At 48.7% G+C, this 14225-nt stretch overlaps 1 protein-coding gene and 1 pseudogene across 1 annotated transcript in view; both read left to right on the forward strand.

Moving 5' to 3' along the window:
- The first annotated feature begins 2603 nt into the window (after window positions 1-2603).
- Window positions 2604-14225, forward strand: part of LOC146174608 (uncharacterized) — a 183970-nt gene continuing 172348 nt past the window's right edge. Inside the window, exon 1 of the mRNA XM_084583772.1 lies at window positions 2604-3419. Coding sequence (XP_084439898.1) covers window positions 2674-3419 — 746 coding nt within the window. The 5' untranslated portion in view covers window positions 2604-2673. The remainder of the gene's footprint in view (window positions 3420-14225) is intronic.
- On the forward strand, window positions 9896-10934 carry LOC146174609 (uncharacterized; annotated as a pseudogene).

Here is a 14225-nt window from a genome sequence, read left to right on the forward strand (position 1 = left end):
GCATCCACTTGACCCATGCTAACTTCTTAACCTCATTCACCCACCTAACTTTCTGCCGCCCATTGCTACACTTTCCTTCCTATCAAATCCAGTTTGTTACCCTAAGCGACCATCGGTTATTCTCTCTTCGCACTACATGTCCTGCCCATGCCCATTTCTTCTTCTTGATTTCCACTAGAGTGTAAGTAACTTGAGTTATTTCTCTGACCCACTCTGCACGGTTCTTATCTCTTAATGTTACCCCTACCACTTTTTGTTCCATATCCCTCTGCGTTGTCCTCAACTTAAGTTGAACCCTCCTCGTTAGCGTCCACGTTTCAGCCCCATAGGTGAGCACAGGTAAGATGCAACTATTGTACACTTTCCTCTTGAGTGCCTATTTAATGTCTAGCGCAGCGGAGGACCTCGAACGCCAAAAAATCAGGAGGACCACATGACCATTTTGTTCCTGTTCATGCATATATTGGGCAGTATTCTGTTGAATCTCATCAATCTAATCATGGCCTAGAACTATTGGAGCGACTCCACTCAGCGCCAGAGCAGAGGCCAAAATTATTTATCGTGGATGCAGCTTTGTTAAAGCTGTGCAGTGCAGAAAAGAGCGAAGTTGTCTGCATACGGAAACACTTGGACCTCACTACCGAAAACAGGGGAGCCATTTTTGTGTCAGAGCTTAGAAGCATTATGCATACGCTTCGTATATGTACTTTACAGCGATGTCCAAACACACATTACATTACAGCAACCGATTGAAATCAGATGTCAGATGCAGATGCATGAGACTAAATAAGTAGCATTACTGCTTACAGTTACGTACTATTTTACACTATGAAGAACCACTGCTACTCAGGCCTACTGATTACCAATACTAATTCCCGATATTTATTAAGAACATTACTTAACAGCAGCGCATAATGTCAATGCGACGGACCTATCGTATCAACTTTTTGGGATATCGAAGCCGTCTCAAGAGTTCCCTAAAGTCACCGGTGACGGAATCTGAACATTGGTTACTCGCTATTCCCCTGGAATCCTCAAACACTTGCTTTTTTCAGCGCTAAATAGTACCGTCATTTAAAGGCTGCATTGTTTTTCCTACTTTCGGTCTGGAAAGTAAAATGGTGTCTTGCACTCTGCAGAGTAAGCTGCAGCAATGCGACACTCGGGCCAGGAAGGCGCTGTAGCATGCGCTTACAGTGCCTGAGTGTGCTAACAACTATCCTTTGAGAAAACGTCGATGGAGCGTCTCTCTGCATTGTACACGTAACCCTAATATTCTTCCCCTCACATCAGTGGCTATCGCACTAAGTCCGAGTGCGTGGATTCTTTCTGCGAAGGCTTCAGTTGAATGGAAGGTGATCCCAAAGGCTCAGAAAGTACTGCGATTCCGCTGTCAAGCTATGAGCGAAGCGTTATCTAAATTATTCACATCCATTGAGGGGGAGCATAACGGGGAATAAAGAAATGGCCTTCAACAGCAATTACGTATATTTTGCAGGTGGTTCGTTGAACAGCCTTTTCATTGGTATTCGCAGAAGGATTCTTCAGGAGTTCCCGTCAGTCGTCAAGGCGCATTGATATCCCAACTAGAGGAACTTAGCCTCCTGGAGGACAGGCGCCGCTAGTACCTAGAAGGTTAAAGGTGCATGAAGCTAACGGTGATGGCAAAATAAAGCTGGGAAGAAAATATTTGCGGTCTATAGCGAGGCCCAACTAAAAATGCAGCCGTAAATACCCCTCAAAGGAGGCTCTTCACCAAAGACGTCAAGTTTTTATGACGCATCGGTTAATCTACTGGTTTGAAATCGCATGTGAACAGTCCGTGAAATTTATTGAAGTGCGACATCATGATAGCCCGCCAAGGTCATTGGCAAAAAAAAGGAATGGTTTAAAGGGCATTTTTATCCTGCAGTTCTTAGTTGTATTCGAGTATAGGTGTTTTCCAGATCATGAAAAATGGTGCTGTCGCCTAGCATTCCTGTCGGCTATCCGCAATTTTTCAGACTCGCCTCTAAAATATAAGCTACTTCACAGCCTCGTTTTTACACTTTGTGCAGAGAAAGGTCTGTCAGAGTTATGGAAAAATATCGGCTGGTTGCAACGGCGCTGTTGTGCTTTTGTTATTTATTCCTTCCGCAAAACAAACAAACAAAAACAAAATTTAGGGAGAGGAAGGGGAACTTTGGGGGTAGATGAAAGGGGCTTTTACTCGTGCTTTTATATGCAGAGTAGTGGAGTAAAAATGCGCAACGCCACGGAGGAGGCGTTTGGAGTAAACACGGCGGCTGCAGTGCACCAGCGCGCCTGAGCCTCAGATTGCCGGGGAGACCCTGAGTCCTGGGTGCAGAGGGTGCAGAAAGGGGGTCGGAATAGAGGGGCGAGGGTGGCCCGTGATAGCCAGAGGCGACTTCCTCGAGAGATTCGGAGCGCCGTGCGAAAGGCGCGTGAAAGAAGAGGACCGGGAGGGTCCTTCGTAACCCAACACGGCTGCCGCGCGCTGCTGCGCCGTGCTGGACGCCGGCGGGACGGCGGCCGACAGCGAGCTCGGTAATCTGCTGCCACAGTGGCCGCTCTCCTCTTTCCACCGAAAGTCACACGAGGCGCTGAAAGAAGGCTCGGGGCCGGCGACAGGCCTAGCGACGTTCCTTTCTGCCTGGACGCCGCGACGGCACCATGATTACCGGCCGAAAGTGCCCCCGTCTCCTGGCCGGCGGCTGCCTGCTGCACCGCGGCCTCGCACGATTCCGCCTGGTCGTCGCCGGATATTTGTCGCGTCTGCTTGTCGCGGCCCTGGTCGTAGGCGCCATGGCGACGGCGCCGGTACAGGCCTCCTGTCCATCGCGAGAGTTCATCTACCCGTGCACATGCAGCGAGACGTTCATCGGCAACTACGTCATGTGCACCGTAGTGAGCGCACAACAGTTGCGGCTTCCGTTCCAGTACCTGAGGGATTACAACCTTAGCCGTCTGTTCCTCAGCAATGTCACGTCCAGCCTCAAGTCGGACATCTTCGTGGGCCTCAAGGTCGGCACCTTCAAGGTGGCCGATTCCGGATTTAAGATGGAAGAGCTTCACCCGCAGGGAAGTCACCAAGTGGAGCGCTGGACAAGGATCCAAAACCTGGAGTTCATGCGCTGCTACGTCGATGCCGGCACAAACTTTTTCGGTGCCCTGGACGAGCTAGAGATGCTGTCGATTCTGAATAGCACTGTGAGGCACTTTGGGCGCGGGTGGATCGGGGCGCTGGAGAACCTGACCAACCTGGTGGTGGAGACGGTCAGTTTCCATGAGCTCGATGACGACGCACTGGCCGACTTGCCGAGGCTCGCCACGCTCGTGTGGGTGGGCAACGGTGCCACCGTCCTGACGAGGCAGTTCTTCCCGCTTCCTGCGAGACACCTCAAGAGCATCGATCTCAGGTGAGGGGAAACGCCAGCAACATCTTGAGGAAGCTTTCGTTCTCTCGCTCTTCTTTTTATCTCGCATTTAAGCGCACATCCCGAAGTGGTCACTCCTTCAACTTTGTGCAAGTCTCCAAGAGATTATGCGCAGCTATATAGTTTGCTTGCGACAGAGTGCGACATGGAGAGTAATCCTTGACAGACTGGTCCAAGCCTACCTCAAGCTGGCCCTGTCAGCTTGACTTCCACAAACTCGCGGTTCATCTGAAGTTCGCTTTCGCAAAGCTTCGAACCAACATTTTCGCGTATGCAAAGCTTTTTGGTTGTGCACTTGGAGCCTCGAGCAAAATAGGCAGCGGTCAACATATATTTCCAGGTATATTTCATTTTCTGAGAACGGCGGTACGAACGGACGGAATGGGGCTGTTAGTAAGAATGGCCCCGAAGTAGCCCCTCTCGGCATAACGTATCGTCTGTGTAATTACTTTCTTGTTATTTTAGCTGCACGAATATGAGCTCGTAACGACCAAGCCTCAAGATACGTCTGCCGCAGATAAGAGACCAGCGCCACCTATCTTTCGCGCCTGCTGCACGCGCCAACGCTGGGAGTGAAACGGCAAGAATTAAAACACTTCATCTCTTGCAAAACAGAGGCTGTGGATAGCGCCACGAAGATCGCCGCTCTCAGTGCGGAGCTGGGTAGGGAGAACGGTGACTACGTGGAATCGTATAACCTTGAATAGTGAAAGGTAGAATTTGATGCTAATTTGGTTTTAGTGGCTCAAGTACAGGTTGACATATCATGCGGGCCCCGTTGCTGACGGATTCTTGATCAGTCCATGACGGGGTCAGAAACCTCACCTTTAAAGCATATTCCTCTTCGAGGTGGCCAGTGCTAAGCCAAGATGATGCTTTATTAGCCCACGCGCGAGTTGTGGGCACCCGGTGACTATATGTATCGGACCCTGCACCTCCCACCTACCATGGCAGGTGCAGAAACCGTGAAGCGAGCGAGCGCTACGGTGAAATAGTTCTTTAGGATTAGTACCCAAGAACGCAGGGCCCGAGGAAGGGAGATAAATATGTAGCACATAAGCGTTTATCAATCATATCAGTGCTGTGCATTGATTTTCCACTCCGCACAAACATGGTTATATTCTGGGTAATCTGCGAAGGCACTCCGTCAATGACGCAGGAATATCTCGTGGTACCTCTCATGACAAATCATAAATAATTGTTAATGACAACAATGAACGGCGCATCTACGCTGTTGAAGGAGGCTTCGTCGAAAGAGTAAGAAAAGCGGTTGATGGTGGTGACACAAGACAGCGTTTGAACAGCCTAAAACGTTTCTTTTTTTTTTTAACTTTCCGTACATTTAGACACGCGCAAATAACTGCACGTAGATGCTCCAGTGGTCGCAACGGCAGACGTACGCGTTCTGCTATCGGACGAACATTGCGTTGTCATCGTTTTTTTTTTGTTACGCATGTAGTTTATTTACCCATATGTAGAATTAAGCTCTGCTCTGGCCGCACACCTTTATTAAAAAAAAAAAAGACAGGCATGCGAGGTAGCCCAAGTAGAGCAGTTACTTGCCGGAACTAAATGTAACAGTGGACCGCATATCAGAGATCGTCACGTTTGCACGAAATAAATTATCGGTGCTCGGTCGGATTGGAACTATATCGGGGGAGTTATTAGCGTCCTTATGCGCGACAAACTTTCTAAATGGCCACAGGCTCACCTGGCACCTCACACCAAGGCTGGCATATTTTCATGCCGCCCGCATTCCTTTGGGCTCTTCCGCATCCCTTGTGGTCCTCGAGGACGTTTTATTCGAGATAAGCGAGAAACGTTTAACGAACCCGAGGGGTGAGATCCTCGGCTGACGCCAACTTGTGCACCCGCCCAGTCCTGATAGAGTGCGCCACGCGATATCAGCTCTGTGCGTCAAGCGCTGGTGGCAGCCCCGCAGCGCGCCTTGAAAAGCGGCCGTTGCCGGCCGTGCAAGAGAGATGATGCATCCCAGCATCACGTTGGACGCAAACATTGCGCTATTGCATGCTGAGATAGGGATAACAGTTTACGCAAAGCGCAAAAAGTTTCAAGATTAGATGGTTCACCGTATCCACATCCCACGAGTGAACACATGCCCAACAAACACGAGTGGACGGCGCACTTCTCTCTCAGTCCTGAATAGTATTCCACTAGACGGAGAAGGCTGGTAAAACATTCGCAGTTTCGGTGTCAGAGGAAGAACGGGATTCCATTTGCAGGGTCAACCGATGGTTCCATTTCACGTTGGAGGTACTGCCATTAAAAAATTAACCATGGATGTGCTGCTCAGCCGCATTGTGCCACCTCTAGGCAGTACATTTATGCAAGGAACACGTTAAAATATTTTTTTGCCGATATGTGGCAGTAAATTACCCTATATCGGTTCAATATAGCGCACGCTGGCCGAAGCACAACTTCCGTTGATAGCGCGCTTTTGGGAGAAGCGGCATTCTCGAGAGCGTTTTCGCTATGCTCCAAACTATTCCCTTCCTCACTAAAAGCAGAGCCAGACTTTCAGGCTTACCCTACACACGAGCCGAACGAGAAGTCATGGAGGCTGAAATTCTTGAATAGTAATGCTATCCCAAGCCGTGATAGAGTGAGCACAGTGACTAGATGCGGTAGCTGACTCGCCCATTTCAGAGCGGCAAGACCACCCAACACTTTCGCAGCGAATTATTACGAAGAGGTACCTTGGCCGAACGGGTACGGCCCCAATGGCGGTACTTGCCTCGTGACTTCTCTATATATTTGCTTTGCGTCAGGCTCATAATAATGTATATGACTAATATTCGAATGATTAGTCAGCTTGCTGTCTGTTTCCTAACAATCATTGCATAGGCAATCGCTCACAGAATCAGATCAAGATAACCTTACGCATCAGTATAAATGAACAAAGATCACTTTCGCAAAGGCTCCTCTACAGGGGACCGCATTTACCCTATTAGACAGGTGATAGATTTACGTAGTAAGTGCGAGAGGATCTGTAGGCAGCCGTAGCAGATTTTGGGAACTTCTTAGTTGGCTCCATTCGGATACCTCGTCCCGTTGAGAGTATTTTTTTTTTTTTTTTTTTTTTTTGCCTAGCATTGAAAGTCTAACTGAAGAGTAACACACGCTGTACATTCCTTTGTCCTTTACGTAACATGATGCTCGGGCACAAATTTACTGTTCTTCGCCAAATTTAGGCCATCAAATTCAAACTGACGTTAAGACTCGCTAATCGGTGAGCTGCGAGCCTATTAGAGAGAGAACTGTTCATAATTTTACAAAAACTACACAAAAAGAGTGCGCGATCTCAATCCTGTTTCGCTCGATGTAAGTAGTTGTGATGAAACGCTGTTTCTACTATTGGTGTTGCAATGCAGAAATAAAATTTTCAACTTCAATGGTAGTCTTTTCGTATGCAATACTAAATTGTTCACAAGCGGCTTTAAAAGTGAAACTGCTCGTTATGATGGGGCCAGGAAAGAATGTCTAAGGATTTAAATTCGAGAAAGCAGTCGAAAAATCCATCTTTTACTCACTTACGCTCGATTGCGCCGTTAAGCACACCTGTTAAACTCGGTGGAAGGCCAAATTTATCTTGTGCAAACCAGCGTTGATTTTGAAGCAATAATAAGATGTCGTTTCATATTCACTCCGCTTAATCCTGCGTTCTGCTCTGCGAAAAATGTGTTAAGTGTTATTTCTGCGAAATAACGCTTCACATCAGACTTGTGATCTTGCGATTCCCAATTTACTTGGACACTGCATACATAAACATGCAGCGGTTCCATCACGTACCGTGCCGTGCGAGCGTGAATAAATAGTCGTAGGCTAAAGAAGTTATCTTGCAGGCTTCAAAGCGACACCTTTTGTATTTCCTTCTTTCACTCCGTTCGCGATACCTTACCTCTCCGCGCAGATCAGGAGGATGCCACGAGTGAGGCAGTTACCACTGTTTATCTTGTCCTCATGACTATTAAGTGCCGAACAACGATACCTAGGTTGCCAATAATTTAATACTCAGCTAAATAGCTTCGAAAGGAAGGCGAGCCTTGCAAGGTGAGCCAGAAAGCCAAGATGGGCAGAAGAGAAAGTCTGCATTATTAAGATGGTACTATCTGGCCAAGGACAAGGTTATTTCTGATTCCTTGGGAGAGGTATCTGTTTTTCACTGGAAGCAGGGAGTTAGGTTTATAAAGATTATGGAGTTGTAAAGAAATTTCGAATCGCTTACGGGCGTTGCAATATTTGTCGTAGCAGTACAACATGATTGCCGCATTGTCTAGGTTAACTCTAAGTGAGTCATCGCCCAGGTGTTCAACGTATGCGAATGCAGAGCAGGGTTTCATATAGTGACGAGGTTATTTCAGCGCGGCTAATTTCGTTAAAGTGGCTATACTTAAGAGTATATTATGAAGGGTGGTATTACAAGTACAACGATTCGTGGCTTGTCCTAAATTGGCTGACTTGTGTATGTAGAAATCTTTGATGGGCAATTGATGGTTACGACTCAATGATAAGACAGTTACTGCAAGACATTGCTGGGAATGTTAAGATTGCTCAACGTGGGTAGAAAACTTGAAGCAGGTGACCGGTCCGTTGACATATTCGCTTTCGGTGTATGGTGTGAGGAGCCAGGTGCAATGAGCTTTTGAAAACTTTGCGAAAAGTCCAGAGTTTAACAATGCACCGGTGATGGGGAGAAGTGAGAAGTGTTTTTGTGCTGACAAAGGTCAAATATTGGAGCCACAAAAATATTCCGAATGAATAAACGTTGCAACGTGATTTTGAAGCCGTTTGAAATTAGTCTAAAAATTCTTGTTGAGGATCCCACATGGGTGATTCATATTTAGGCTCTGGTTAATGAGTGATTGGTATAAGTGCAAGTGTTCTGGCGCGTGGTGTATGTGGGATGTGAGGAATCCTTGGTTTCGTTAGCCGGTGAAATGATGCTCCCATTGTGCGCATTCTAGGCTAGATCAGTCCATAATGTAAATAAAAGGCACCTAAATCAAAACACGTTTTCTACTGACGCATTATGTATTCTATCAGTATAAAGCAAAGGTGGTGAACTGTGGGTGAATGGCCTAAGGTTACTTTGTTTAGAGTTAAGAGCCCTCAAGCACTTCGAAGCAAACGGTTTGAGAACAACAAATGGAGTGGCATAAATTGTTTATATAGTTTGCGGGCGTGGTGCGCGAACTGTGACCTCTTCCACTTTCATATATCCATAATCGTCATCGCTCGCGTTGAGCGGCAGGTTGTAGTGGTATAAAAGACGGAGGAAAACAAATACACACCGAACCATTCAAGGACATATGATGTTACGCGCAGGAGCTAGGCCAGTTCAGGCGATTAGTAAATAATTGCTCTAGCCGTCTTAAAATATCAGTGCGCAGGCCTGAGCGGAAAATTTTTAGTGGAATGTTCCGCTGAGTTATCAGAATCTAAGACATTCAAGCTTTCCGAGTATCTTTTCCATGACTCTGCATGATACGCTGACAATTAAAATAGTAGGGCAGTTCAAAGGGAGGCTTTTGTTTCCCGATTTCTTGGGACCAAGTCCCGAGGTAAATTTGCTGCAGACAATTACTGTGAAAATATTATTCGAATTGGTATCAGCCGCTGCATGACAAAACCTTGTGTTCTCCAGAAACGACTTCTAAGGAGGCACTATGGCTCTTGCCAATTGTTTCTTTTTTTTTTTTTTTTCGTTGGAGGAAACGTTTATGTCTTTCCGCACGTTATGGTCACCTTTGACGGTTTGCCTCTGGGAGGTGTACGTTCGAAGCTGAATGGAGACTCTCGTAAGGGGACACCGTACGCGCATACGCTACGGTCTAGATTGCGAATGCACCGTGGCCGTAAAGTGAGCAGCCGCGATAAAGGGGGCGCGCGCACACTGCTTCCGGCCCAGCAGCTCGCGTCAGCAACCTTTCGATACGCCCACATGCGCAGCATCGCCCACTCAATGGCCGGGGACGAGCGCCGTGTTGGCCGCACGGAAAGAACTCCATGAGCCCTTCTTAGGAACCGATATGAGGAATTTAAATTTGACGCTTCTGCCTTCCAAAAAATCACGTTTCAAACGCGACGCATAAAATAGGCTGCGTCTAGAGTGCCGGCTGACAGAGTTTATATGAAATTTTCAACTACCGCCCGACTGCGCAGTAACAACATTCTGCATCTCCGAGAGCCTCGTGCCGCCTCTGCACCATTGTTTGCAAGGCGAAATGTTTAGTCAGAAAGGTCCGGCTCCAGCCGCATCACCAAAGTACACGAAAAATTCATAACGCTTTCAACACCGGAGGCTCCGCGCTTACCAGAAGACTGCGGTTCGTCTCCTTGCCCGACTACACATCCACCACTTAATACACTCGGAAGAGCGCGTACATATCCCAACAGAGTGGAGATATGCTTTGCAGGTGCGCCCTCTTCCGGCTAACATGACACGAGAGGACCATAGTGGCAGACGTCTCGCGCAGGCAGAAGCCTTGACTCGCCACTGCGGACACAAACATGGAGTCTTCTACGTGGACTCATCCGGCCCGCACCATGGGGGTTGGTACACGGCCGCAGTTGTCCACCAAGACGCTGTAATAAACGGACTCACTTTCTGTGTACACAACATAACACACGCGTAAGAGGTTGCCAGCCATCACGATAGCCGCCGCAGATAAGGACTCACGGGTCATCATGACCGACTCGAGGTGTGCATGCCACAATATCGAGCAAGGGCACATATCGTACTTCGCCAGCGAAATTATACAAACCAGCTATTATCTCGGTGCTCCCGCGCATCGAACGATTATCTGGACCACCGTGATCTGGACTCCGGCTCACACTGGCCTTAAAAGGAACGAAACGGCCGATGCCGCCGCCCGCGCGCTCACTTTCCAGGCGCCAACCTCGTCTCCTACCGATCCGGACTCCGAACCCAATCCCGCCTACACTTTCAAAGAAATAATTCAATTTTATCAATCCAGCCATGCATTCTATTCTAAGCTCTGCAAGGGCCTCACAAAGGCGGAGGAGCGCATTCTCGTTTGCATTTACACCAAAACTTTACTGTGCCCAGCAATATTAAAATACTTTGACTCCGCTTCCACGGGGAAATGCCCGCACTGTGAGGAAAAGTCCTCGGACGGTTTCCACATAGTGTGGGTATGTCAAAAAACCCTCAATCTACCCCCCCTCCTACCCAACAATTCCCGGTAGGACTGAGAGGCGGCCCTGCTCGGCTGCTCTGACCTTACGGCGCAGCGAGCCTTGGCCGGGCGGGCTCGGGCCGCGGCCGACGCCAAAGGCCCGTTTACACTAGGCCGATCTACGTCGGCCGACCATCGCCAGACGCGTTTTTTGCGTGGTCGTCGGGCTTGTCACATGGCGCCGACGCCGACAGCGCGCCGATGGCCGACCGACGGGGATGTTGGTCGGCCGACGCCGAGAGTGAAGCGATCGGGCTGCCATCGGCCGATTTCCTAGTCACACTACGACGACGCGATGCCTCACTACCCGCGCCGACCAATAGCATTCGCTGTCTTCACCTCGCCCCGCCCACAGCCGCGTCTCTCGTCTGCTGCAGACCCCGAGGCTACCGATTTCGATACCTGCTTCTCGCTTTTTACTACTTCTTCACCAAATAGCGCACGCATTCGCTAAATGAATACTTCATGATAATAGTAAACGCTTTGCCATTTCCCGTGTGAGCTAGAAATTTTAACGGGAATGCGCCGATGACGACGAGTGCATGCCATCGCTGCTGCAGTTTACATATGTGTGCATACACACACGCTGCTCGTTTTCATTTCAATACAACAGCCTGCCGGGCTATACTTTACTCGGGTATTTTCTCTTCCCGTGCTACGGCTGCACATTACGCATTTACGCAATGCGATAACTCCGCAAGAACCACCGATGAGGCGATATACCGCATGAGAAATGTTTGAGATTTGGTTGTTGACATCGCACGAGAGCGGCGCTTCCTGCTTATTGTATTTGCTTTCTTCGATGCCATCACTGCTCGATTCTGATTCCTTTTAACCGGAAGTATGCTCGGCAACCATTTGCATGAATTAAAATGGTGTTATTTGTGTCCCGCGAGTGCCGCCGACTACTACCAGCCGCCCTCAACTTTGCTCGGCAGAACGGATTACGCCGGCGCTTTACGCTTTCTGTACCGGCGTCCCGTGATAAAAGCAAACGTCAGTCTTAGGTCACTATAGCCAAACCTACCCTCGATGATCATTTGCACTCGTTAAAACATTATAGTTTGCTCCCCACGATCGTCGAAATCACACGATTCCTGCGGGCTCGCTAGGCCTACTCGCCTTCGACGGGGCCGGCGTCGACTCATGTTCAACGAAAAAAGCAAACCCGCGAGTGTCGAAGTGTGATAATATGAACCGCCATCCTTCCTTGCCTATATTTTAGAATATATATGTCACAGGGAAGCGCAGCCGCGCACAGTACGTCGTTCGTCGGCCTTTCATTCTCGCTTGCTCGACGATCTGCCGAGGACTGATCGGGCGACCGTCGGCCGATGCGTTTCGTCGGCGTCGCTGGTCTGGGAACTTGTCACACTACGACGACAGGCGGCCGTTGGTCGTGCTGGTGTCGTTGTCGGCCTAGTGGGACTGACCGCTACATCAACGACGGGATCGGCCGACCGACCCGCCGACCACCGACGTCGGCGTCGCATCGGCATCGGCGTCGCGTCGGCCTAGTGTAAACGGGCCTAGCAATTAAGGGCCGCTCCCGTACCCTCCCTGTATATATATATATATATATACAAAAAAAAAATTTCATCATCATCATCCGGGTCGAGGGCTGCGCCGTGTGCAAGCTGCCCGCCAGTCTGGTGGACGATCGCGTACTGTCGTGTGCTACGCCCGGCTCGTTGCTAGGCCTCGCCTCTTTTGCATCAAACCCCCAGCGGACAGCACTTTGGAATAACCAGCACTCTAATTTCGAAAGCACTGCAGTATCTGCGTTGACGAAATGTGAAAGCCTGAGCGTTGCTATCACAACGCCGTATATGTACTATACATCGCGCGCCCCTGTCGAACACAACCAGCACTCCGCCGAACGCATCTAGCTCGCCAGCGTTTCATAATTGTTTTTTTTTTGTATCCGTGTGTGGCTTCGCGCTTTGAACTTATGATGAACTGTCACCAACTGGCCCAACAAAACGTTCTTTCAAGCTATTATTGGTTTGTAGGAAAGGAAAGGTGCAGAACCTGTTACTCACAGAATCTCGTTAACACGCCTCGCGGACAACGCAGCAACGCTCAGAATTGCGCATTTCTGCAGTGAATATTCTGCAGAGAGAACGTTTTCGCACTTTTACCCCCAATTATATTCTTATTTTATTAAGATACATGTGTTACACATTTCTGATCACTATCACGCATTTATTTGGTTCATTACGTCAGAAACACATCCACTTACGGTTGGCGTGACGTCGCATCTCTTGAACGTCGACATTAGTCGTATGGCTATTTCGAAGTCTGATCAATTTAACGTTTACATGTTTACCCTAATAAATTACCTAATCATCCTATTAGCATACTGTTTTCTTCTGCAGCATTATCGCATCATCCTCTATCAATCACAACCATTCGTTTGAGCCTAACACTTCTAAGAACGGCACAAATGCTGCGGACATGTTCTGTACACCCGACCTTGCCGACATAGCCTAGTAAGGCTTTCGCCCTAAAATTACTTGCTTATAAATTGTCTTGCTCTTAATCACACTATCTCATAGCAAAAGTAAGGGATGGTTGTTTCTGCGACGCTTAGCAGCGCCGCTCGCGTACAAGAACGCCAGATAAGCCGGCTCCGCACCAGCGGTAACTTCCATGAGACTCGGAGCACAAAAAAATGGACAGTGGCTTAGCTCTGCTATACCAGGATATGCATAGCGTGAGCTTTGCTCTTCCTTTGTCTCTTTCTCTCGCTCGACACACCCCGGTAGTCCGCTTAAGCTAAGTCTTTAAGAGTGGAACACGACCTCCTCCTCCTTCATAACTATGCTGTCATGGGCATGGTTGCTCTCCCTTTCTCTCACTCTCTCTCGCTCGACACACCCTTTCTCCTTCTCCTCCGCTGGGGTTGCGGCGGCGGCGGCGGTAGCTGTGTCCCTGTGACGCAGCGTGGTTCTCGCGCATGCTCAGCTTGGTCGGCGCAGAGGACACGTGAAACTCCTTCCAATCCGCGTAGTGTGGCTCAAGCTACAGAAACAGAAAGCTGATCGCTCTATCATTCGATACTGATCAGCGATCCATTCATTTTTACATTCCCTTAACTCAGGGATAATTATTGTTAGCAAACATTATAGAAATTGACACCAGAAAAAACGCGAAATTGTTAACGCGGACGGCTTGCGGAAGATGCGGCCAGTGCCGCGGTGAGGACAGTGCTGCAATCGAACAATGCCGTGCCGAAAGTGGATGCCCGGGTTTTGAACACATCGCGCTACACTAGAGCAATTTTTGACAAATTTCTCAGTACCGTTATTAGTGCGCTTCCATCGAGCGGCCGTGTTATTGGCATGATGGTTTGTGAGCAAACGGGAACAGTTTCCGTGCAGTGTAGACGACGCGCCAACCGGTCTCGGTTGATGACGTAGCCAGAGCATTTCCAACAAGGCAGCCGTTGTGTCTGTAGCGAGCTTCGCAGTCTTGATTTCAGGTACTTGTATTTCAAATAAAGAATGCATTTGAGTGCTCAGGCTTCGGAAAATAAGGTGCTGTCTACGTAACTACAAACCACCAA

The sequence above is a fragment of the Amblyomma maculatum genome, chromosome 11 (assembly GCF_055883805.1).
Source record: "Amblyomma maculatum isolate TAMU_Amacu chromosome 11, ASM5588380v1, whole genome shotgun sequence".
NCBI classification, from domain to species: domain Eukaryota; kingdom Metazoa; phylum Arthropoda; class Arachnida; order Ixodida; family Ixodidae; genus Amblyomma; species Amblyomma maculatum.